Source organism: Mastigoproctus giganteus, chromosome 11, assembly GCF_048544385.1.
Source record: "Mastigoproctus giganteus isolate SK-2022 chromosome 11, ASM4854438v1, whole genome shotgun sequence".
NCBI lineage: Eukaryota > Metazoa > Arthropoda > Arachnida > Uropygi > Thelyphonidae > Mastigoproctus > Mastigoproctus giganteus.
In genome coordinates, this window is record NC_143585.1 from 121,734,160 (window position 1) to 121,761,467 (window position 27,308).

Sequence of the window (27,308 nt, forward strand, 5' to 3'; positions counted from 1 at the left end):
TATCCCCGGAGCAATATGGCCTTAGTTGCTAATGCTCCTAAAAACCAAATAACAACAACAACAACTGAAAAACATCTATTGCTTGTTGTATTTCTTTATATTAAGTGATACAGAGAAGTACTGGAAACTTGTCCATAAAAAATTTCAAATTTAAATTTGAAAATGCACTGCTAATTGATGAAATTTGGGCTGTCAAACAGTAATCATCTAAAAGTGGATACTAGGAACGTTTGCTGAAAAGCTTCCTTCATATTTTCGAATGTATCAGAAATGAAATTATGCTTATACGTATAATACTTAAAAGGAAAAAGCAAAATGTTCTGTTCAATCCAGAAGAGAAGAACATCATACTTTCTACATATGTGAAGATAACCTGCCTAGATTTATCAGTTTGCTTGAACTGTTGTTGGATTGTTTGTACTAGAAGTTTGTGATTTAAAGATTTAACTTTTCCTTGAGGAGTACATTTAATCCTCTGCAACTTGCACCTGTAAAAAATCTAAAAATAAATAGCAAATTTATTTATTTTTAGCTTTTTTGCTGAATTGAAAATGGTGTTTTATTGATTATGATTGCAGAACTCATAAAATATCAAACAAAAATAAACAGAAGAAACCAATAGTGGTAATAAAGAATGTTTTTATCATAATTTATTAGAATTTAAGGTTACTCATTCCCCAGATCGGATCATGCTCGTGTGTATATTTTAGTCAGCTATGTGTTTTATTTTTGCAAAGCCAGCAAAACCAAAGCTTTGGCAAGATTAGACAGTTCTCGCTGTCTTTTAAACAGACATCAGGCATTGGTATAACGAAATACACACTATATACCAATGATATTTAATGTTCAAATAATAAAATATTAGATGCTTTATTATCATTTATAAATAAGTAAATTATTATAATCAGAGGTTTGATTATTGTCTTTGCAACTTCATACTCATATTGAATTTCACACAATAAATTTCACAGATGCCAGGTGAGTGTGAAATTGAGTACAAGAAACAGCTGCCATCACTGGCCTGGTGACTGTTAAATGTTAAACAGAAAAATACTATATAATTATTTAGAGTTTTGATGAGGAGAGATACATTGCAAGATTTTAAAAAAATGACCTCTCTTTGACACTGTTTGCCACAAAGGATTTATCAAATTTGTCATCTTTTGGATCATGAACTAAGTTTAGACTTAACTCAGTGCTGTTCACTTCTATACTATATAGTGCTATACTTCTCAATTTAGTAACTTTTTACAGTGTTCATATGATTTTTCTCACTAATTCTAGTCTCTTCCTTAAATAAACTTATCAGAAGTTGCCACTCTACTACCAATCTAATTAAAAATTTAACCAAAGACAGATGACTTCAGAATCCTTTATCATATCAGTGGTATGCCATAATTGAAACAGTTTCAATATGTTTTAGCACTGCTTCTAGGCAATCCACCAAAATATTCATCTACTTTCATAGGAAGGCATGCAGGCACCTTTTCAGCACACAAATTAATGAGATGGCAATGACAGCCTATTACCATTAAGTGCTCAGTTGCTTTTAATACCCTTGCTACTCCTGTTTTTAGGCATACCATTTTCAACACTAAATGCCACATAGTTTTCAAAAGGAATTCCTGTAGAAAACTTTCAAGTTTATCAGATGCCCAATATTGTGCCCTACCTTCCAACACTGGCACCGAGGGCAGCAAACTCCTTTCAATTTCATTACCTTTTTTGTTAGAAAGGGTCACACCACAATGGGATATAGTCTGGAATCACTTTAATTACTGTTATCAGTAGCAACTGAAAATGGCACGTTTTTCAGTCATCACTACCTTCATTTCCCTTCTACATCCAGTTTCCCATATAATGTATACTGTTTTTGTTCTTCCATATCCATACTTTTTGCTACTTCGCTATTGGGAAACATTTTTGGAAAACATACGTGCATGATTATCACGGGTAATAGGAAGATTGTGTTTTATGATGCCAATAAGCATTCAGCATATGACATCAGTAGGGCTATTTTTGTGTGTGGGAAGGAGGAAGGGAACCACACTGGAATGAAGTTCTGGATTCTCGTTTAAACAGACATCAGGCACCAATATAATGAAATAACTCTATATACCAATGAAATTTAATATTGAAATAAAATATTATTTAGGTACTGTATGTTATAATTTATGAATAAGTAAATTATTATGATCAGAGGTGTTCATTATTGTTTTTTTTTTTTTTTTTTAGCACTTACACTGCTAAAAGAATGATTTTAATAAAGTTATGCTCAGACTGACTCAGTGTTTGGCTGCATCACTGTTCATAAGTAAAGAGCCAAATACCCCAGTGTAAGTGTTGTCAGCTATTTATACTACTGGGAGTATATGTGGCATGAGTTTGAATTATAAGATTAATAGGAGAGGTGGCATGTTCTGGAACCAATTTTTTTATGAAAACAGGTGTGGTCATTATCTTCACTTTGCAGTGCCATGTGTTTTTTGTGTTTCTTTTTAACACACTGTGGATTGTTCTTATACTTATTTATTAAAAACTGTAAATGTCTTACTGCATTCCCACTGCTTTTATAACCACTTGAAATTGAAAATTCATATCTACATAATGGTGAATAAAGCAAACATTGACATCTTGCTGCAGGATATTATTAAATCATATTTAGATTGACACCACACACACAAAAAAACTGTTTAACAATACAGCATATCTAACACATACTCTATGATATGTACTATATTGTTCATGCATTCCACATATTTTATGCAAAGCACACTACCACACCTGATGGCCAATTTCAAAACTGGAGACAAATTTGTAGAATTTGTTAAAAATTATGAAGGAAAACTATGTTAGCATAGTGAGTATGAAAAAGGAGATTAAAAAAAAAAAAAAAAAACAACAACAACACTGGAGTCTCCATTGTAAATCCAAAGAGTTAACAGTTATGCAGCAGTGTACCCAGAAATTTTCTTTGTAGGGGAGCTCATAAATTTCACATTAACTTTTACAATCATCAAATGAAACTACAATTATAAATATATAGCAATTCTTGGGGGGGGGGGGAGGCTTAGTCCCCTCAACCCTCTGATAGGTCATAGGTACACCTTTGGGACTTTATACCTTTGCTTGGTAATAAATAAGCTTAACTTTCAACATTAAACTTCCTAATTTATTTCATAAAAAAATTTATTTTAAATAACGTTGAGATTCTGTTATAAACAATATGTTTCTGTTAGAATGCAACACTGCTGGCGCAGAATTATTCTTTCTTTGAAACTGTACTTACTGTAATATTACTTTCTTAATAGTGCAGTAATTATTCTTGGTGGCACCTATTGAATGAGCCTAGATGGGAGATGTGGAGACTTTTGTTAATGCCAGTGACCCTACATACAACACATTCCCTTCCCAGAATTACTCAAGGGGGACCTTGAGTTATTCTGGGTAATTCAGCCCACAAAACATGCAGATAAGCCTGTGAACACCACAGACAAATACACAATACCGATATGAATGATAAGCTCTAATGTAATTAAAAAAATTATTCTTTACTTATGTTATGTCTCTCTGATATAGGGCCCCACCTGGTGGTGGGTACTGGTACCAAGTGCACAAGGTGATTATTATGTCTGGCTATTACTATTGGTCAAGAAATTCTCTGACTACTCTATCCTACTCTCTATCCTACAGGGCTTCAGGATTGTGAATTTCTGGCATTCCATATAGGTATTCTCTGGGAGGCATACTGCTGCTAAGCTGTTGTTTGGCACCATGCCAGTGGTTGGCACAGTAATCAGGGTGGTAGCTACTTTTCATATTCCACATCTCTTTGACTTCATGTCTTAGGCCTGTGTACTTCCTGATCTTTTCCTCATAGGTTTTCTGGAGGTTGCTAGCGTTGGGCATTGCTATGTCAATCAGATAGCAATCTGATTGACATAGCAATGCCTTCTTGTGAGTAAAGGTTATGTCTGGTCTGTTGTGCAGGATTGGCTTGTCTATTATTAATGGTCCCAGGTCTATTATTAATGGCCTGAGGGTTGTACTTGTAATATGGTACACTTTCTTTGATCATCTGGTACTTCCTCGCTAGCTTCCAGTGTATCATCCTAATGATCTGGTCATGTCTATGAGTGTACTCTGTATGGGTGATCACACTGCATCATGCGGTGATGCATTGGATCGTTTCTGAGGCATCGTCGATGTGTGTCATCTGTCATTCTGGGTTCCTTTATGATGTATTTTCAATAGTTCTTGATGTTGATTATTTGGTCTTGGATGGCGAGCATGAATCCTTCAGGGTTGGAGAATAGCTTCTCACTCATGAACTGTGCATTGGAAGCCATATTATCTACTATTTGGTCTTGATGTGGAGGTCACTGTAGTGTCTACCATGGAGTGCCTTCTTTGCCCATATTTCTATCTTTGTTTCTTCCATCTGGGTAGGAGGGGGGGGGGTCTCCTCTCTTAAGTTGAGTGGAATATGCTGCTTGTGTACCCATTTGGGTGATAACCCTCCATCCCACAGTGATGTGCTGGATTGTTTCTGGGTCCAGGTGGCATCTTCAACATGTGTCACTGCGAGGTCCTGGGCAATGTAGTTCCTGGTGTTGATTACCTGGTCTTGGATGGCGAATATGAATCCTTTGGTCTCTGGGAAGAGTTTTCCAGTTGTGAGCCATGCAGTGATTGGGAGCCATCTTATCTATGTACTTTTGATGGAGATCATTGTAGTGTCTGCCATGGAGTGTCTTTCTGTCTGTGAGCGGGGTCCTCTTGTTGAGTTATTTATTAATAACTAAGAGTGCAATTAGCCTAGTGGTTATGATACCAGACCACCAATATCATGGACGTTAGCATTAGCATTAGCATTAGTAGAGGCATTTGATGCAAGAAAGCAAGCTTATGCAGCATCAGCCAAAAAAAAAAAGAAAGTAACATAAATAAAAATAACCACTTCCACTTCACCCCTCTGTTCGTTCGAAATACCTGTCCAGCTGAGCCTTAAACTTATTTAGGCTATCAACTTCCACGACAAGGGATGGAAGTCTGTTCCACCTACCAACCACCCGCTGGCTAAAGGCAAATTTCCGCACATCTATCCTACATCTGTCTTTCCTCAATTTGAATTTATGCCCTCTCAGGTGATTATTCTGAGCAAGAGGAAGAATCCCATCAGCATTGAGCATGCTCAAACCATTCAAGGCTTTGTACACCTCTATCAGATCACCTCGCTGGTGCCTAGTTTCCAGACACTGTAATTCGCAAAACTTAAGCCTTTCTTCGTAAGAGCACCCCTTTGTCCCATTCACCAATCTAGTTGCCCTTCTCTGTACTCGTTAAAGCAGCTCTACATCCTTCTTGAAATGAGGCCTCCAGGCCTGTATACAGTACTCTAGGTGTGGCCTGACCATTGCTTTATACAAGGGAATAATCACCTCCTTATCCCTGCTAGAAAAATTCCTATATATCATTGACAATACACCATGAGCTACTCTTGCAGCCCGTCTGCACTGCTCAGAGAACTTTATCTGCCTGCACAACCACCCCCAGGTCCCTTTCATTCTCTACCACTGTCAGTGTAGTACCACAGAGTTGATACGTTGCTCTGGGGTTGCTGTTTCCCATATGTAGTACTTTACATTTGTCAATGTTAAACTTCATTTGCCACCTCGAAGCCCATCTGCTCAACCTTTCCAAATCCTGTTGCAGTAGCATAGTGTCAGTAGTGTCCTTGACAACCCTGCCAACCTTCGTATCGTCTGCAAACTTGGACATTAAGCCTGATATACCATCATCAATATCATTTATAAATACAGAAAACAACAAAGGACCCAATACCGAACCCTGAGGGACTCCACTAATAACATTAGTCCACAATGAGCAGTGTCCATTGATTACCACTCTCTGTCTTCTCCCCCTCAACCACCCCTTTATCCATAGCAGCAATTTGCCTCCAATGCCACACTGCTCCAATTTGTGCAGCAGTCTTCCATGTGCAACAGTATCAAAAGCCTTTCTAAGATCCAAGTATATAATATCAAAGTTATTCCCTGCATCCAGTTCTTTTGTGACTGCATCATAGTATCCAATCAAATTGGTCAGGCAAGACTTACCCTTAACAGAACCATGCTGTGTCCTAGCTATAACTGAAGTCTTGTCTAGATGATCCTGCAGTGCTTCTTTAACCAGTGCCTCCATTAATTTTCCGGGAACAGAAGTTAAACTCACAGGTCTATAATTACTTGTGTCAGCCTTTGATCCCCTTTGTGAATTGGGGTCACATTTGCACATCTCCAGTCCGTGGGTACCTCCCCTGAGTCCAAGGAAGCTCTCATAATTATGGCTAAGGGTTTGCTTACTTCCTTTGCTGCCTCCTTTAATATAACTGGATAGATCCCATCCACCCCAGGTGCCTTTCTTGTGTTTATCTTCAACAATTTCTCCTCCACTTTGCTCTCAGTTATTATTACAAGATTCTCTAGCTTACTGCTAGAGTTGAATACACCTCTGGCATTCCCCTCACTGAATAACTCCTCATGTGTGAATGTCGATGCAAAATATTCATTTAGTTTGTTAGCTACCTGAGCAGGGTCATCAACAGTTGACCCATCGATCTCAAGTGGACCAATCTGATTCATCCCCTTCCTTCTAGAGTTTACATAAGTAAAGAACTCTTTGCTGTTTTTCTTCGCATCCCTTGCCAAGGATCTCGTAATCTGCCTTCGCCTGCCTAACCTCCTTTGTAACTTGGTTACAGATCAACTTGTATCTATCATAGGCGTCTGTGTCACGTGTTAATTTGTATGTATCCCATACATTTTTCTTCTCTGCCATATGCCTCGTTAGTTCATCTGACATCCATTTAGGCCTAAACCTTGAACAATATTTCTTAGTTGGTATGTAAAGCCTAGTAGCTTCCAAGATAAGTTCTTTGAATGCTTCCCATTTTGAATTTGCTGTTGGCAATATCATCAGTTGATCCCACTGTATAGAATTTAAATACTGTCTCAGTCCATTGTAGTCGCCTTTACGAAAGCAATACCCCTTCCCTTTACCCCTAATGGTAGTTACCTCTTTGAGTAACTCCCACTTCAGCACACTGTGATCACTGCCACCTAGTGGTTCATTTATCTGCAGATTCTTAATGCATGAAGAATCACTACTGATAATCAAATCAAGAGTATTACTCCCTCTAGTTGCTTCCCGAACATGCTGATGTAGAAAACAATCATCCAATAAATCCACAAAAGCCCTGCTAGTGTGTGAGTGACCAGCCCCCAAATTCCAGTCAATATCTGGGAAATTAAAATCTCCCATTATAAGACTCTCTGATTTACTGGCCCACTCTATTTCTCCGAACAGTTTCTTATTATACTCATCAGAGTCATTAGGCCTATAGCACACTCCTACTCTCAATTTTGATCTCCCAATGCTTATGTCACACCAAACTGACTCGACACTGCACTGTCCAGCGATGTCGACTGGCTTCACTTCCTTGGATTTTATGTGTTTTTTAACTAATAGCATAACCCCTCCTCCCTTCCTATCCTGTCTATCCTTTCTGTAGACATTGTACTCCCCAAATTCCAGTTCTGCATTCCTTATATCTGTGTGACACCACGTCTCTGAAATCCCCACAATATCTGCCTTTGATGTTTTGAGCAATACCTCAAATTCATCAAATTTATTTACTAAACTCCTAGCATTGGTGTACACGCAAGTATACATGCACCTGTTCTTTTTCTTAGCTACCCTAACACAACCCATGTGTTTACTTGTACCCCAATGATTCCCAGCAGTCTCTGAAATATCCTGCATCTTATTTTCCAGGCTGCGGCTCATTCCAATAGAAGCAGTGCAAGAATCACTTTCACCTCTGCCAGTGGCTACTGTTAATCTATTAGTCCTTGTATCCCCCCAATCTAGCAGTTTTCCGACCCGCCTAACACTGCCTCGATAGCATCAGCAAACATTCTTGCACCCTTTCTATTTAAGTGTATCCCATCCCTGTAGAAGCAGTCTCTCCTGTTAACAAGTACAGACCAGGCTGAAAAAAATTTTATCCCTTGAGCCCTGCACAATCTTTCCAGGGCCGAATTGATTGACAGGGCTCTCATCATATACTCCCTAAAAAAACGTGAGTTCAAATCCCACCACAAAGGGAAAAAATATTGCTTCATCAGACCTTCCTCCCCCAAGGGTGAAGTGATGGCTGAGGCAGAGGATAGCACCATCTGGTGTCACTCCAAATAACTACCACATACTACTGGATGCAAAAGCCAAAGCTAAACAGGTCCACTTCCATAGCTGGATGAAGATGACAGGTAAGAAATAATGAACATACTGCATCAAGCGTGGTGGAGGTTAAAGTCACTCATGTTCAGACTTTGGGCAGAGAGGTTGGAAAAGTTGAAGACAGGCTCCCAAGGGTAACAGTGGAGCAAGTGGCACTGTTTCCCCCCCCCCCATATTGGCTACCACAATGGAAGGACAAGACCATCTCCAGTCCAACCAACCAAAAGTGCTTTCTGCGCAACTTCATTAGTGATCGCCCAGGAAGGAAGGAAGACCAATGCATGAAGTGGAGCATCAAAATGAATATGTTCATCATGCGAGCATACTACAAAGTAATCAAGCTAGAGACCGATATGACAATGTACAGGATGAAACTACATACCAAGTGGTAAAAACAGTTCCCAACTGCTCAGATCACCAATTAGCAGACCAGAGATGAACCAGAGGAACAGCAAATGCAAGTACAAACCAGTACAGCCGAAGTGGAAAGATGCAGTCACAATATTCAGAACATAAGAAGGGAAGAAGGCCCTAGCAGAATTTGAGGGAATGGACCTCACAAAGACCCAAAGCAAATCACAAACCTCCTCAATCAGCAAATTATACTGGATTACCTCAACAACAACGAAGTGACACTAGATACCATCTGCATAGCTATTTACTGTGCTTCTTATTTCTGTTAATGCTAATAATAATGTTAATGCTGCATAAGCTTGCAACAAAGCAAGCTTATGCAGCATCAGCCAAAAGAAAAAAAAAGAGCTCCAATTTCACCCCTCCGTTCGTTCCAGGTACTTGGAACGAACGGAGGGGTGAAATGTTTCTTAAAATGAGGCCTCCAGACCTGTATACAGTACTCAAGGTGTGGCCTGACCATTGCCATAAGGGGATAATCACCTCCTTATCCCTGCTAGAAACATTCCTGTATATCATTGACAAGAGCTAATCTTGCAGACCGTCTTCGCTGCTCAGAACTTCATATCTGCCTGCACAATTACCCCGGGTCCTTTTCGTTCTCTACCACTGTCAGTGTAGTACCACAGAGTTGATACGTCACTCTGGGGTTGCTGCTTCCCATATGTAGTACTTTACCTTTGTCAATGTTAAACTTCATTTGCCACATCTCAGCCGATCTGCTGAACTTTTCTAGATCCTGTTGCAGCAGCGTACTGTCATTAGTGTCCTTAACAACCCTGCCGACCTTCGTAGTATCATCTGAAAACTTAGACATCAAGCTTGATATACCATCATCAGTATCATTTATAAATACAGAAAACAATAATGGACCCAATACTGAACCCTGAGGGACTCCATTAATAACATTAGTCCACGATGAACAGTGTCCATTGATTACCACTCTCTGTCTTCTGGTAACAGTCCAATTTTAACACAAATTCAAAAATTTCAGTCCAAAAATAATGGTCTAAAACCTAAAAATAAGCAAAATAGACCCTAGTAGCATGTATTCTTTCTCTCTCTCTCTCTCTCTCCCCCCCCCTCTCAACAAATTCAAAGTAACCTAACATTCATCAAAAAATTCTTGTAAAAAATGAAACATTTAAACTAACTTAACCTTTTTTAACAAAACACAACTACAGAACAAGATATCTGATAACCAGTAATGGTATACAGTAATACCCCGACTTACGCCAACTCGGAGTTACGCGGTTCTTGATTTTTTCGTTTGGCAACGCTGCCGCCCACTATCTTCAAGGTCGTTTTTCATATGTTATCGATATACGGTGCGACGGCGGAGAATGAGAGCGAAAGATGAACAAAATTCAACTTTGCTGCTTTTATGTTTTTTATATCAGTGAAGGGGAAACACATTTCACCCTAATAACGTAAAAACCAACACAATTCCAGCTATCGGTATAATCGCAAATGCAATTAGATCGAGTTTACTACCAGTTTATAACAGATTTCACTAGCCGAAACGCAACTGGATTTTTATTGTTTTATGGTAGTAACCCCTAGAAATGTGAGGTGTTAATAGTGTTTCTCTGCCTTTATGGTGTTGTTTATTCAGTTGCTACATGCGCGCAGCTTTGTTTATGCGTATCAAGCGTGCCTCCTCGTTTTGTAATTGCGCTTTATTCCCTAAAAATGAGTAAAATACTTAATTAAAAGGTGTGAAAAGGAAGCGTCCTGGTGAAGACACTGCAGATTCAGAGAGAAAAAGAAAAGCAATTATCGATAAACAGAGGCGGACTGGGTCAAAAATTCTTACCCGGGAAAATTTATAGTGGCCTCATACTATGGTTTATGGCCAAAATCACACTGGCCCACCGGGGTTTCCCCGGTAAGGCTTATGGCCAGTCCGCCTCTGTCGATAGAGAAAAAATATGAAATTGTGAAACGCTTTGAGCGAAATGAAAGACCATGTGATATTGCACGTGCTACAGGCCTAAATGAAGCAACGGCGAAAAGCACATGACAATTGCAAACTTGACAGGTTGAAAATTGAAAAGGGCTTAAAAATTTTAGAAAACATAGACTCCAACGAAGAACGCGTTATAGCTACAAAGCAAGGAATAAAAAAATTATTAGCTTGCTACGAAGAAATTCTGCGTGAAAAAAAGAAGACGCTGTGTCGTCAGACGAATTTGTTAGATTTTATGAAGCCATCGACATCGAAATAACTTTTTTACGTAAGTCATTTGTTTTTTTAATACATATTTTGTATTAATATGTATAAAGGACTGCAATTTTATTAATATTTTTCTTCTAAACTAGTGTTTTTGTTAGTCCTTGGTCCCAATTAAGCAAAATTTATATGTATTTATATGCAAAGTTGTACCCCGACTTACGCGAATTCGACTTACGCGATTTTCGTCGGACCCACCTATCGCGTAACTTCGGGGTATTACTGTACTGAACTCCATCTGAGTCATTAATGCTCAGTTACAAAAAAAAAAATAAGCAGTGAAATTAAGATATTAAAAGTTACATGTTTATTACAGAAATCAAATATGTAAGCATACTTATCAATCTAGATTTTTTTTTTTTTTTTTTTTTAACTTAATTTGTAAGCACTGTGGTACAGCTGCCTAATATCTGCATGTTCGAGAAAAAATACGAACTTAAAAATCTTATCTACAAACTTAGAAAATTAAACCCATTAGAAACTGGGTGACATCTGATTATCAGAAAACTTTGGTGAAATTAGAAAGTAAAGTTGTCCCATGCTATAGCACAGCTCACTCAGCACTTGTTTCCTGTAACACTCAGTATATTTTGATACCCTCCTCCCTTCAGATTTGTGCTCTGTTTCCCCAGAATATCAGTATTCACTACAAGCATCTTGAAAGGAGTTACCCATCACCAAGAGTTTGGGTGCCTGAAAAACCCCATTGAAAATAATTTTTTAATGTCCTTTGATTTGATTTTCAAAATATATACAATTCATAGTGCTTGTTATGCAATTGCCTTTTAACTGATATTATAGTTAACAAGAAAACGGGTTGAACTGCCAGCCAAACTGGAAAAGCTGCAAAATACTTAAGATTTATGACAAGAAATTTTGAATGCTACTGTTTATTGCCCCAAAAGTTATTTTTCATGTTTGTATTAATTTTCTGTAGCTGTTTATACTGGCACACAAGTGTTCTATGTCCACAGCTGTAAAATGTTACAGTCACATGCACCATTTCTTGCATATTACAAACATATACATTTTATGCATCCTCCCACTTATTATTATTATTAGTTATATGGTACAAGGAAGTCTGAGGCTTATGCTGCACCAGCCAAAAAAAAAATTTCTGAATTACCTTGAGAGAGAGAGAGAGAGAGTCAGAAGTAGAAGGGGAATCACCAAGAAAGAGAAGAATGATGATATCCAGTTCAGAACCCTGGGTGTGTCAAGCCCATACTCACCAGATATGAGCCCCTGGGGTGAACTTGGCAGTGTTACAGGAAAGTGAGTGCCCACTTATTGATTCCTACTGACTGAAGCATTATTTATAAAACTTTTCCTTAGGAATTGTCATTTCCTGATGGAGTTTCCTTTAGCTTCACAGTAGCAACACTCAGCAATTCTGTTTTCGGTTTTGTCCTCGCTTCCAGTTAGTTCTGGTTTACATGTTGTTTATGTGCATTTTGTGTCCACGTGATTGTTTTTAAAATGGCCTCAAAGAATCAAGTGAGCCAGCTAGTGCTAATGATGTGTAGAAGGTGAGAAGCTATCAGAGAAATGTCACTGGAAACCAAATTGGACATTCTAAAAAGAATAAATTTGAGAGAATACTAGATATACACTGTTTTGAGCAATCTGAAAATTAGCAGCACTGCAAGCTATTACTGTAAGTACAGTATACTTATTCTGTAATTTTAAAGTAAGCTTTCTTGCATTTTTTTCAACTTATACTGTATTTATGTTTTTATGCATAATTTATGAATTTAAAGTATATTTAAAGGTTTAAATGTTTCTGCTACATTTAATATTGTTATGTAAAGAAATTATGTCTTAAAATCAGCTGGAAATGCTGGTCATGCCAACCAATTATAATGCCTATGTACCCAATTTTTATTTGAGTGACCACTAGTTAAGCCCACTTGACTACTAAATACAGTATAATGTTCCTGTATTCTCTCTATCTCATGTACTCCCCTGGCCTATTCTGTTTATACTCAGGGACCAGTCATCTCGGAGTAAAAACAGAAAATTTATTTTATCTTATTATTTCCTATGAATAATCCCCCACTTAACGTGGATTTAAAGGACATTGTTTCTACGGCCCTGATTAAGAGCAGTAAGTGGCGGATGCTTGTATACTCATGGTGTGAGCACTTGACATTGAAAGTAAGCAAATCAGCTAATTTAAAACTTGTAATGTACAATAAATGTAAAATCAAAACTGTAGATTTTAGATTCCCTCCCCATAAAATTTTCTTCGGACATGATTCCTCATGTTTAGTTGTATTCATTAGTACAACTGTTTTTGTTCTGTGGCAGTTGTTGTTAATCAGTTCATGAAGCATATTGCTTAATAAGTGTATTTTTTGGAGGTTTCTTACTTCTTTACATAAAACAAGAAAATAAAAGAATTTCATCCAGAAACTGGGTAACATATGTTAGTAGTAACTAACACAGTGCTAAAACGACTAAATAATATAAAATGTGAACGCACTCATTTATTTTCAAGCAAAAATGGCACAGATGACATTTAAGTGGATATTTTAATTTCTTCGAGATCCATACAAATATTCCATTCCTCAGTTCTTTGATTTTACTGGATAATCCACATGTCTAGGAGCAGTTTTAAAAGCAAGGTCAATAAACTGTTGCAGTTCTTGACGGTATTGCATGAGCTCTTCTTCTGCTTGAGATTTTTTATTTGTTAAAACCCTCATCTGTTTTGTTAATCTTGCTAAATCATTTTCTAAGCAGGTTATCCTTTCTTTTTGCTTATCTATGGTTTGCTCATATTCCAGATTTTGTTTTTTCATTTGTTCCCTTATTTTGAGAGTTTCTTCTGTAGCAGTATCTATTGCTTCTTGCATATGTTGCTGCATCTGGATGAGTGAACGCTGTTTATTTTCTGAAGCTTCCCATAATCCTTTTTTCATCTCCTCTTCAAATTCTCTAAAATTTACAAATTGAGACTAAGTTTTTTATTTACATGAAAAGATATGTTTATTTATCAGTATAAAATTTTGAATCAGTAGAAAGTAGTTTGAAACTAATTAGAATGTATATAGATAATAATTTTAAACAATTCTCTTAAAAAAACACCTTATCATAAGTACAATCAGCTTATAATTATATTCTCCATGCTGATTGTGATTACACTGGTCAACAAAAGGCGGGATTTTTTTTTTTTTTTTTTTCATACCTGTGGAGCAAAAGTTGTAAAACATGGTGGAAAACATTTTTTGACGTGCATTTGAAAATCACCTCCAATGTCTTTACAACTTCTGATAACTAGAAATGTTTTCCTTTCAACCCCTTCTTTAACTTTGGAAACAAAAAAATATTGTAGGGTGCAAGGTCAGGGCTGTAAGGGTGGATGAGGAACACATCTGACATTAATGCTGGCTAAGTACTCAATGATAGTATGAGCAATGTGAGGGTCTCACGTCGTGGTTCAGCATCCACCCACCTGCATGCACTTGTGGTCATTTGTGATAAATGCGATCCTGCAAAGTGTGTGGTACAGTTTTGGAATTTCATATGAGGAAAAGATCAGGAAGTACTCAGACCTTTGACTAAGATAGGAAATCAAAGATATGTGGCATATGGAACAAGTGATGACTACCCCAATCACAGTGACAAACACTGGCATGGTGACAAAGAGCCTCCATAAGAACCTAGCAGCAATAGGCCTCCCAGAGAACACTTACATGGAACTCCAAAAGCCTCGATCCTGAACACCAGTAGGATAGTTCCTTGACCAACAGTAATAATAATAGTAACTGGACACAACCAACCGCCCACTTGGTACCAGTACTCATCAGAAAAAAAAACCCATAATGGGAGAAAGGTTTTTTTTATTATTTTAATAATAACAGTAATCTGCCTTAGCTTGCCAAACCTCCTTTGTGACTTGATTACAGACTAGTTCATATATAAATATGCTTTCTTGGCCTGCACATTCAAAGACCTGTTGCCCTTTGAACATGAAGTGATGGTTACTAATCCCCCACATCTCAGCCACATACTACTCTTGCCAAACCCACAGCACAAGTCCAAGAAGCATAGCTTGATATTCAAAAGATGACATTTGTTACCTCTGGCTCTCTACTGTAAGATTTGACTGTTTGCATCACTGTTCATACACTAACATTTCTTGTCTCTACTGATATATGTCACTCCACTTATTATGGACTCAAAGCATGTACAGGCAGTTCCCGCTTTACGAGTTCCCAGGTTTAAGAGGTTTTTTTTTTTTTTGGTTTTTTTTTCAAGTATCAAGTATCAACAAAATCGAAAATATGAACATTAATTGCAAAAAATGAATGTTAAAACATTCATAAATACCGCATTTTGAACCAAGCACGTAGCTATACGATACAGTGTACCCCGCTTTACGATATTAATCCGTTACCATCATATCACAAAAATATCGCACTGTGAACCCAATAACACATTGTTTTTTGGTAATTTATTCCATGACCTCAGAAGTTGAAATTTTCGCTATATAACTCTCTAAGTTGCCAATTCAAATCATTAAATGCACTACACTTTCATCGTTATCATATGTTCCCGTTATAAGAATCAGATTTGAACGTCTTTGTGATATTTTTCTAAAGCATGTTTCTGGAGGCCATGACCATAAAACAATAAAAACAATTTGCACTTTCCGGTTTATTGGACTTTTCTGTTACTGCAAACAATTATAAATGGGTAGTAAACTTGATCTTATTGCATTTGAGAAAATAAAAATACCGATAACTGGAATTGTGTGTTTTTTTTTTGTTTTTTTTTTTATACGTTATTATGGTGAAACGTGTTTCCCCTTTACTGAAATCTTCAATCATATAAAAAACATAAATAAATTTTCAGAATCTTCTCTTCGTTCCTTTTTTTTTTTTTTTTAAGCTTCATAAACTTGTTACTCTGCGCAAATCGTGTTAGTTGCAATTTGTGCGTGTCGTTAAAAAAATGCTTATGCATGCTATTGAAATTTATAAAGAAAAGAGAAGATTATCTTGGAAACAAATGCCTCTTGAAACATTTCTGAAGAAGACGACTCCTTGTGCAACAAACCAACGAGTGCTGAGCCAATAATGAGTGATCAACGAGTGTGCATTTAGTCGATGAAGAATAAACATTCTTTAACATTTGTAAGTCATAAATAATTTCTTTATTATTATAATTTGCTTGAATTTACAGGCTATGTTTTCATTTAAAACTAATTTCATTGTTAACGCCTATTTTTAACATTATGTCTATGGGAAACAAATTCCCACTTTACGAGCGCGCGCTAGGAACGAATTAACTTGTAAAGTCAAGAACTACCTGTACTCCTTTTAGATAAGGATTTTTATTCATAGGTAGTGTATTATAGATCAACTTATAGCTGTTGTAGACCTCAGTACTTTTCATTAACTTCCCTAATCCTTTTTCTTTTGCTTTGTTACACTGGCCAGCTCATTATTCATCCATCTTGCTGTCCTTATGCTATATTATTTTAATGACATATATCACTTAGTTTTTCCAACTACTGCTTTAAAGGTTTTCCATAGTTCTAATGTATTTGTACTCCATGTTCTATTTGCCCCATTGATAAAAAGTTACGTAACATCATAACCCATCGTAGTCTCCAGTTCTGAAATTAAAACCTCTGCATTTGCCAGCTGATTAAATATATATTATAACTTACAAATGGGATGAAAAGGCATTCAAAAAAAAAACTAACCATCTAGTTAGCATAGCATAGTTGGTGCACTATGGCCATAGTTGCCGATGCACCTAATAAATCCCCAAACAAACAAACAGCATAGCATAGCATGAGATAGAAAATACAGCTTGACCTGTTTAATTAAACAAGGTATCGAAATTAACAAATGTCTGAAGAATTTTAATATACAGAATTGTTTAAATTTAAATACATTCTTTACTCCAGTCATAAAACATAACATCAAAAGCAGAACAAATATGAGCATTAAATATCAGAAATAAACAATATATGGACCTCTAACAAGAGAGAGAACTGAAGGCTGTCAGTAACAACAGAATATACCAATTTATATATATATAAATTTTTTTTTTTTTTTAAATAAAAATCCCAAACATAAAAGGTATTAGACCTGTAGTATTTAGTACTGTGAGTGGATAGAAAGTTGAGAAGATGAAAGAAGATACTTGTTGACATTAAATTTCTGTAGATTGTAATAAGTGAGTTGTTTAGAAGAAAAATAACGGTGTGAGTGAACAGTTTTTTAGATGCAGAGGAAGCAATATTCGTGATGTGCTTATGCCAAAAGATTAGACATCAGGGTAATCCTTAATAAAGATATGTGATCTTGTCTATAAATCTGAGTGTCGTTGAAGATAGGAGCAGAAGAATCCTTTTTGCGAGATATAAGATGGAATTGAGTTTTAGAAGGATTGAAATTAACTAAGTTGTCTCTGCCCCACTGGAGAATTACCTGGAGATCAGCATTTAAGAAATTGATAGTGGATATTCGAGAAGTTGAAGCTGTTTGCACAGGCAAGATTTCTCAAACTGGAAGGTTGAATGCAATGTGCTATTATCAGCAGAACAGTGGATACGTTTTCTAGTCAATGGAAGAAGGTCATTAATATACAAGAGGTAAAGAGTGGGAGAAAGAACTGAACCTTGAGAAACACTGGCATTAGTGGAGAAGTTAGAAGAGAACCATCTACCATGAGCAGTCAGAGAGCAAACTGGATACCCAATTATAAAAACAGTAGGCTACCCACAAGATGGAAGCTTATTTAAAGACCTTTATGCCAAACATGATCAAAAAGCCTTTGAAATGTCAAGAGCAATTGCTTGAGTAGCACCAAACCCTTCCACTGAATTTGTCCACAGATGGGTAACATAAACCAATATATCACCAGTGAGTTAGCACTGAAGAAATCCATACTGGTGATCATTGATCAGATGGAAAGTTTCAAGACAGTATAACAGACATCAGAGAAATTCCTAAGTCAACCAGAAACAATACATGTCCCAGGGTTTGAGACTACAATGGTACATGAAAACAAGGTTTTTGAAATCTAAGTAGTGCCTGTGAAGATGCTTCACATTGTTACCAAAGCATCATTAATCTTTTGGAAACCAAGGTATAACCTTAGAAACAGGAACATTTTATAATTCTTTTCATAAGTTATAAGAAAATTAAAAGTATTGTTAACATGAATCATACCTCCGCATACATTCAGCTCTATCATTTGCTAACTGTCTCTCTTCTTCTCTTGCTATATCTATAGCATTTTCAATATGCTCTTGCAGCTGTTGCTGGGTATCATTAATTACTGCTTTGACTGTTAGTTCTGAAGTTTCTTTAGTCTGAAGAATTTGGTCCTCTATACAAGCTAGTTGTACATTTTCAATTCTTTTCATTTCTTCCTATTTAAATAAAAAAGAAAATTGAATAGCATTAGTACTAAAATAGCAGAATGACACAAGGAAGCCAAGTTTATTTAACATCTGCTGTCAGAAAATAAATGAACAATAAATAAATTTTAAAAAATTCATTAATTAAATAAATTTCTCTCTAGTTTTATATTTTATCTGCTTCCTAAAATATTTATGTAATCCCTCCAGAAATCTGTGAAGTTCAGCAGTAACAGGTTCCAATAGTTAATAAGTCATTGTCTAAAGGTAGATGTTCTTGCATCCAGATTGAATCTGTTTCTTTTGTTTGCATCATCCTAGAATAAGAATATCTTGTTGCATTCACAATTAGTCATGTACTCCTTTCAACTCTTTCAAGTTAATATCTTTCCAGAAATGAGACTTTCACACCTGTATACATTAAATATCCCATAATGCCATGAGTGGGGGGGGGATTTTTCTTTTTTTTTTTTTATTTCTTTTTAACAGTTAAAAAGAAATTTTAAAAAAAAATCATATATTTAAAACATAATTGTCAGCGGAGAGTTAAGCTAGATGCACAGCTTGACTATGTGACTCATCTACTGAAACATTCACAATGCTTTATTAATTATTAAAATCCTTAATAAAACCATGCCATATTTAGGAACATCATGCAGCCATAGATATAAACAGTAAAAAAAAGAAATTGCAATCAGAAATATGATAACCTGCTTTTACTGTGAAAATCTTTATAAAAACCTTTTGAATAATAATACAGATTAAATTAGTTTTGTCCAATTTGACTAACTGGCTAATTTGACATTTCAAATTACTTTTGTAATTTGAAATATCAAATTAGCTCTTATGATGCTATTATTTAAAAGCATCACTGTGGAACGAGAATGTCTAATGTTTATTGAGTAAGTGTGATATTACTGAAGTATCAAATAAAGGAAAAGGTGACTTTATTAAACACTAGATGTAAGCGGCAAAAGTAGCGTGGCCAAAATGATAAAAAAAAATTTTGTCTTGAGGTCTCAGCGAAAAAAATCTTCAGACTAACTGTTTAAGACTATAAAAATTCCCCAAATTCAAAAATGTTATTACATTCAATAAAAATTTATTTATTTATTTAAGATAGTTATAGTACGATTATGTATGGAATTTTTTTTTTTTTTTTTTATGTATGGAAATTACAAGGAAATTACAGGAACTCCCCGACTTACGGAAATTCAACTTTATGTAAGTTTTTGCCGGCTAGTGCAAACTCAAAAAAATCATGGAAACGTATTTTGCATCCCATAGAAATAAATGGAGGTATCGTGAAAATAAGGCGCCTCCGTAGCCAGGTGGGAAGGAGCAGCAGTGCGTAGCACACGCTTCTTGATTAGACCGGGGTTCGAGCCTGTCGCCACCAAATACGGAGGATGCGGAAAGGTCAGGGAATGACCATCGCATATCCCGGAGCAATATGGCCTTAGTTGCTAATGCTCCTAAAAACCAAATAACAATAACAATCGTGAAAATATCGTAATGTGAACCCAATAACACATTGGTTTTTTTTTTGGGGTTTTTTTTGTAATTAGTTCCAAGTCCTTGGAAGTTGAAAATTTCGCTATATTACCAAGCTTTTTTTTTTAATCTCTCTAAATGGTTATATTTATAATGGAAATTGCACTACCCTTTCATCGTTATCATATGTTCCCATTATAAGAATCAATTTTGAACGCCTTCGTGATATTTTTCTAGAGCACGCTTATGGAGGTCATGACCATAAAACAATAAAAACAATTTGCAGTTTCCGGTTTATTGGACTTTTCTGTTAGTGCATCTAATTATAAATGGGTAGTAAACTTGATCTTATTGCATTTGCGATAATACTGATAACTGCAATTGTGTGGGTTTTTACGCTATTATGGTGAAATGTGTTCCCCTTCACTGAAATCTTCAATCATGTAAACAACAAATTTTCAAAAACTTTATTCCTATTTACGTATTACAATGATGAAGGGAAAGCAACCAACGAAAAGTGCAAGTGGTGGTAGTGCCAGGAAACAAAACAAAATTGATTTAGAAATGAAGATGAAAATGATTAAGAAGTATGAAGCAGGACAAAGTTTGTCATCTATTGCAAGGAAATTAGGTCTTGCTGCTTCAACAGTGAATACTATTTTAAAGGACAGTGCGTGTATAAAAGAATATGTCAAAGGATCAATGCACTTAAGATCAACAGTGATCACAAAACAGTGTTCAGGTGCTATATCGAAGATAGAACAGCTATTAATAATATGGATGGAAAATCAGATTCAGAAGCAAGTGCTCCTGAGTCCAATGGCCATTCACAAGCAAAAGCAAGAAGTATTTATGAAGATATTAAGGATAAGTACGGCAAACCCCAAGCCAAATTCGTGGCAAGCAATGGGTGGTTTAAGCATTGCGCTGGTTTCCAAAACAATAAATGTTTCTGGTGAAGTCGCCAGTGCTGATTCTGTAGCTGCAGAGAAATTTTGTGATATGTTGGAAAAAACTATTGATGAAGGCGGCTATTCAACGCAGCAAATTTTTAATGTTGACGAGACTGCTCTGTATTGGAAAAAAATGCTGGATCGAACATACATTGCCAAAGAGGAAAAGACAATGTTAGGTTTCAAGGCTTCAAAAGATAGGGCCACGCTTTTCTTTGTGGCTAATGCAGCGGGACAATACAGTTTAAAACTACTGCTTGTGTACCATTCTGGAAATCCTCGTGCATTTAAGGGAATTAATAAAGCCACCCTATCCATGCATTTCCAATCGAACCAGAGAGTATGGATAACAATATCTCTCTCTCTTTGAGGATTGGTTTAAATGCTGCTTCATTCCCAATGTTGAAAAATATTGTAAAGACAACGACGTTCCTTTCAAGATTTTGCTTCTATTAGATAATGCTCCTGGACATCCTACACATCTAGATGATTTCAATTCGAACATGAGAGTCATATTTCTACCTCTAAACATGACTTCACTCATCCAACCTATGGATCAGGGTGTTATTTCGAATTTAAAAGCATACTATTTATGTACAATTGCTCAGGCATTGTCTACAGTAGATGATGAGAAAAATTTGCGTTAAGAGACTTTTGGAAATCTTACAATGTTTACCACGCCATCTTAAACATTAACAAGGCCTGGGCGGAAATTACTAAAAGTTGTTTAAATGGCAGATGGAAGAAAATATGGCCACGGCACATAAAAGGCTTCGAAAGATTTGAAAAAGACGAATCATATGAAGAGGTTACAGATCAGATTGTAGAGGTTGCAGAGCTACTTCAGTTGGAGGTTGATGCCAAAGATGTAGAGGAGTTAATAGAGGAAGAAGAGAAGGAATTATCTAATGAAGAACTTATTGACTTGCAGGCAGCGATAGTGAAAGAATAAAATACTGACGAAGCTCAAGATGAACCAAATGAGGAGCCGAGACACCATCACCAGAGAGATGGCAATGGCATTTAATGAAATTGCATCGGCAATTTCATTAAATTGGCGAGGTTTGAGAAGATGAATCCTGACAGTGAACGATTCTTAAAAGTTAACAGAGGGGTGAATGATATGCTTGCTACAAAGAAATCTATGATGAAAAGAAAAAAGCCACCGTCCAGTCATCCATTAATATGTTCTTTCGCAATGTTGAACAGCTTCTAAATCTCCACAGCCCCCAACCTCCACAGTGGTGTACTTATCAGCTGAAGACATCGATTCTAGCAACAATGCTCGAGAGGTAAAACTTACTGACATTATGCCCGTCTCCTCTCTTTTTTTGTAATTTTATAATTTTGAATTTTTTTTAAATTGCACGCTTTTGTAATTTTTCCTGTGCATGAGATAAAAAATTGAATAAATACAATAAATAATTCTATTTACATGTTCGTCGAACATTTCTTTTTTGATTCAATCAATTCAGCGAGCATAGTTGCAAGTGCTACACAAGCATGGGGGGAAATTACGTAGCGTTCTGCAGAAAGCAACCTTATGTAAGTCGGGGAGTTCCTGTATGTATATATGTATATACTTATATTTGAATAATGTTTGAAATAATTGAACTGAATCTTACATTAAAAAAGGGGTAAAGCATACATCAGAGGCAGCAAAGAGCATTTTCCTCTACATGATGCTTGAGATATAAACTTAAGTGAGAATAATGATTAAAATATAATAAAAATAAAATTGCATTTGAGTGCTTGTATCTGTCCTATTTTTAATTTTTGCTGCATCAGGACCACCACTATTCAAGTCCTCTGCATAGGTGGTTTGATCCGGGGATCGGATAGTGGTACTGATCTTTCGATTGATTCGCCTTTGCGGCGATTTGTCTAGCGATCGAAATGCAGTGGTTCCCTGACCATTATTGGCCTTGTGGCCCTCTGTTGAGATGGGGCATAATGGTCAGTCTATTTCTGTTTTTGTTTTATTTTATTTTATTTTATTTTAGTTGTTCACATCTCTGCCAGTGATATTTCACATAAATTTGGACCTGGTGCCCATCAGAGGGGGTGCCATTAAATTTCATTTAATTGGCCATTCAAAATTTAATTGATTATTTTTTATTATCTTTGTATTTGGGCTTTCTAAATTATCTTCGAGAGTTTCTGCTGCAATAATTTTATTCTCTTCCCTCCCTGTTGGTTTGATCCTTACATATAATTTCACAATTTTTGCTCTTCTGTCTTGCCATGCTGCTGGCATTTTTATTTATTTTTATTATATTTTAATCATTATTCTCACTTAAGTTTATATATATATATATATATATATATATAGCAAATAACTTTAAAGGACACAAAATTAATAAAAATACAATTAGTAGATTTGCACAGTAAGTACATTTTCAAGGGCAATTAGTACTAGCCATTTCTGTGCACTTTACACCAGCCTAATGCATGCCTTTGCAAGTAAGAGCATACACAGAGTGTAAGCTCTGTGTATGCAAAAAAAAAAAAAAAAAAAATCTCCTTAAGCAATTTGAATGGGCAAAAGAGTAGAAGAGGCTTGTGGGTGACTTTAATTTACCTCTTATGGACTGCCAATGACTGTTATTTATACCAAAGTGTCAGAGACGGTACAGGGAATACTAATATCCATAACCTAGTTCTCATCAAAACTCCAAGTTATATCACAGTGCAAGAGCTGTGATGGGCAGTGAACATAATATCATAAAATTTTGGTAATCTAAGGGAAAAGTGTGGGCTTCAATTCCAAGTGGGAGGGACTATGGCATAGATTAAGGTGTTTCTTGGGTTCTGTTAATGGGGTAACAACTGTATGGTGGACACAAATGCATTATGGGAAATGTTTAAGGAAATTATTTTGGACACCACAAACACATTTGTTCTAGTGGGGGGAAGATGGCAAAAGAAAGATTTTAAAAATGGATGGCGAGAGAGCAAGAGGATTAATTGAGCAAAAGGGAAAAAAGCATGAAGTATTTAATAGACTATTACACAACACAAATATTTGTAACAAAATCACTGATGGAATGAAAAGAGTGAAAGCCGACTTTGAGAAATCTCTAGAAAAGGGAGCTAAGTATTGGGGACAAGTAATTCTACTCATATGCATATACAAAAAAAAAAAAAAAAAAAAAGAGTAAATTAGATAACCCCTTCCAAGATCAAAGAAGTGGAATCAGATAATCCAGCCAAAGTAACAGAATTGAACAATTATTTTGCAACAATCTACAAAAAACATGACCAAACTAAGGAAAATCAACAAATGTGAGTCTCATTGCTGTAAACTAAGTGATACAATGATTTTGGAGGGGTGTTTATCAGGAAAACTACTGGGGCTGAGGGAGGGAAAGGCCCAGAGGCAACGTACATCCAGTGATACTGAAAAATGCAACACGAGTGCATCAAACCATTACAAATGTTATTGAGCTATCATTACATTCTGAGATGATCACCTTGTATTGGAGAAGCATTAACGCCTTCCCAGTCTATAAGGGATGGATTAAAAAGATGACTAGAAGACTGGTGAGTTTGACTTATGCAGTTGGCAAGAACATGGAGTCTGGTTAAGGAAACATACAAGACCAGTTCAATAAAATGTAATCCTAAAGCGATCAAAGCATAGGTTTGTGAAGGAGACATTTTGCCTGACAAATCTGGTTAATTATTATGAGGAGGTCATAAAACAGCTGGATGCCATAAGCTGCTTTAACATTATATATCTGGAGTTTGGTAAAACTTCTGATATGGCTCAGCATCATAGGTTATTATATAAGCTAGAGCAAGTTAGGATTACAGGAAGGATCTCACCTGCGCCTCAGGAAATTGGTGCTAGAGCCACCCCCGCTGTGACTTGTGCCCTAAATGGAACAAACTTGCATTGTGTCATTCCTTTTCTGTTTTAATTATAAAAAATTGATTTTTAGATTGAAACTATGCAACTTGAGTGGCATAGGTTCAATCTAGGGAATTGCAATTGGTCTTTGCTTCAGTCAGCTGTCTGGGGAAAAACAACTGGTCTGTGCTTCAGTCAGTTGTTTGCATTTCATTTCTGTGAAGCTAGCACAACCAAAGCTGTACAGAAGATTAGACAACTCTTGCTTGTGTCTTATAAAAACTTGTGCATATGGAGTGGAGTATGAGAAACATAGATGCTGTTGCATCCAAAAGGAAAAACTGATTTCTTGTAATTCAAAGTATATTGAAACGATAACATAAAATACTTTATAAGAAGAAAATTTCCAGAAGAATAAGAAAGAACATTTACAAATTTTAAAAAAATAAAAATTTTAAAAAGTGTTATCTGATAGATGCCATAATACAGGAGAAGGTGTACAGAGGTGTACAGGAGAAGGCAAAAAAGTGTGATGATATGAAGCTTGGACAAGTAGTTAATGACTACAAAGAAGTTATACTGCTTCAAAATAGGAGGGAGTACATGATGAGAGCCTTATCAATCAATTTGGCCCTAGAAAGCTGTGCAAGGCTCATGGGGAAGAATTGTTCTTAGTGGGGTCTGTGCTTGTTAATGGGCAAGAGTGGGATACACTAATAAAATTTTAAGGCAGAAAGCCTCAAACTATGACACTGTTGTGCAATTGCATCATTATTATATAGTTAAATTTTTAAGACAAGTCGAAGTTTGTGTACATTAGGCATCATTATTATAACATCTCATATTGTGAAAACCTTTGCAATGAGTTGCCATCCTCTTATATTTTGAATAAGTAACACTTCCCCTTTAGAGCAGTCTGCTATTACTTATTCTCAGGTGGGTACCACCGAGACAGCAACATTTCAAAGCTGTTTTGCCTCTCATTGGTTATAATAATGATACCTAATGTATACAACAAAGTTGTTTGTCTTAAAAATTCAATTACGTAGTAAGGATGCAATTGCACCAGCAATGTCAGTTTTAATTTTTCATAAGTTCAGGTTTTCTGCCGTAAAATTTTAGTACACATTTTGGCATCTCTCATATTGTGTAAATAAGTCATCAGCTCTTATACTTCTGCATACCTATCTGCCCATCAATGTTAGAACAAATGGCTTTGATATGGTGCTGCCTGTGTGGTGTTACTCAACTGACATAAAGTTACAGCAGCTTTCTCTAATGAGGATTGTTATTTATTCAAAGTAAAAAAGGAGGTCAACTCATTAAAAATTTCACATGACATCAGCATTAGTAGAGGCATACAATGCAAGAAAGCAAGCTTATGCAGCATCAGCCAAAAAAACCCCTCCCTTTCACCCCTCCATTCGTTCCAAATGCCTGTCCAGCTCAGCCTTAAATTTATTTAGGCTATCAACTTCCAACAAAAGATGGAAGTCTGTTCCACCAATCAACCACCCGCTGGCTAAGGACAAATTTCTGCACATCTATTCTACAACTGTTTTTCCTCAATTTGAATCTATGCCCCCCCTCAAGTTATTAATCTGAGCAAGAGGAAGAATCCCATTAGTATTCAGCTTGTTCAACCCATTCAAGGCCTTATACACCTCAATCAGATCACCTCACAGGCTCCAGGCACTGCAATTTGCAGAACTTAAGCCTTTCTTGGTAAGAGCACCCTTTTGTTCCCCCTCACCAATCTTGTTGCCCTTCTTTGTACTCGTTCTAGCAACTCTACGTCCTTCCTAAAATGAGGCCTCCAGACCTGTACATGGTACTCTAGGTGTGGCCTGGATGTTATAATAATGATGCCTAATGTATACAAACTTCACTGTCTTAAAATTCAGTTATATAATATTAATGCAGTTGTACTAATAATATATATATTGGATGGAAATACACTTAAAAAGAAGGGGCACAGGAATATTTGCTGATGCTATCATAACAGTGTTAGGTGACTCAGATAGCTGGAAGTGGGGGGAGAATATACAGACTAATAGGTTAATAGCAGCCACAAGCAGAGGTGAAAGTGGTTCTTGCATTACTACTATTTGGATATACAGCATCTGGAAAGCAAGATATTGGAGATTACAAGGCCTGCTGGGCATCCTCAATGGATGAAATATATGGGCTGTGTAGGGTTACTAAGAAAAAAAATCAGGTGCATACATGCTTGCTAGTACACTAATGCTAGGCATATAGTAAAAAAATTAGACGTACTGGTTAAGGCATCAAATGTGGACATTGTAGGGATATTAGAAACATAGTGCTGGCGCTCAGCTATCAGGGAGGCTGAAACTGAATATGGTGAGTACAATGTGTACAGGAAGAACCATCTTTAATAAAAAAAAATAATAATAATTATGTTAATGGCTCCCAAGTAGATGACTTTCATCAACCGGTGAAATACCACCACTTTGCTTATTGGAGGCTTGAAGTGGTGAAACCCATGTTTAGTCTCTAGAGCAAAGTTTCCGGCATCCCCCTCCCCCCAATACTTCTCCTTCAACCCATGCACGGTACTAAGTACTATAGGTTTTGATACCTTTCGTGTTTGGGGTTTTCATAAAAAAAAAGTGTAACTTATATCTGTATAAGTGTATTGTGTGTGAAAATGTG

The 27,308-nt window shown here is 36.4% G+C and overlaps 1 protein-coding gene across 1 annotated transcript in view; it reads right to left on the reverse strand.

Annotated features, from left to right (window-relative positions):
- Window positions 1-13,518: 13,518 nt before the first annotated feature.
- LOC150078402 (uncharacterized protein C6orf163 homolog) overlaps window positions 13,519-27,308 on the reverse strand; it is a 48,687-nt gene continuing 34,897 nt past the window's right edge. The window contains exons 3-4 of the mRNA XM_090384553.1: window positions 18,142-18,344; window positions 13,519-13,888 (exon numbers count right to left, since the gene is read on the reverse strand). Coding sequence (XP_090240679.1) covers window positions 13,519-13,888; window positions 18,142-18,344 — 573 coding nt within the window. The remainder of the gene's footprint in view (window positions 13,889-18,141; window positions 18,345-27,308) is intronic.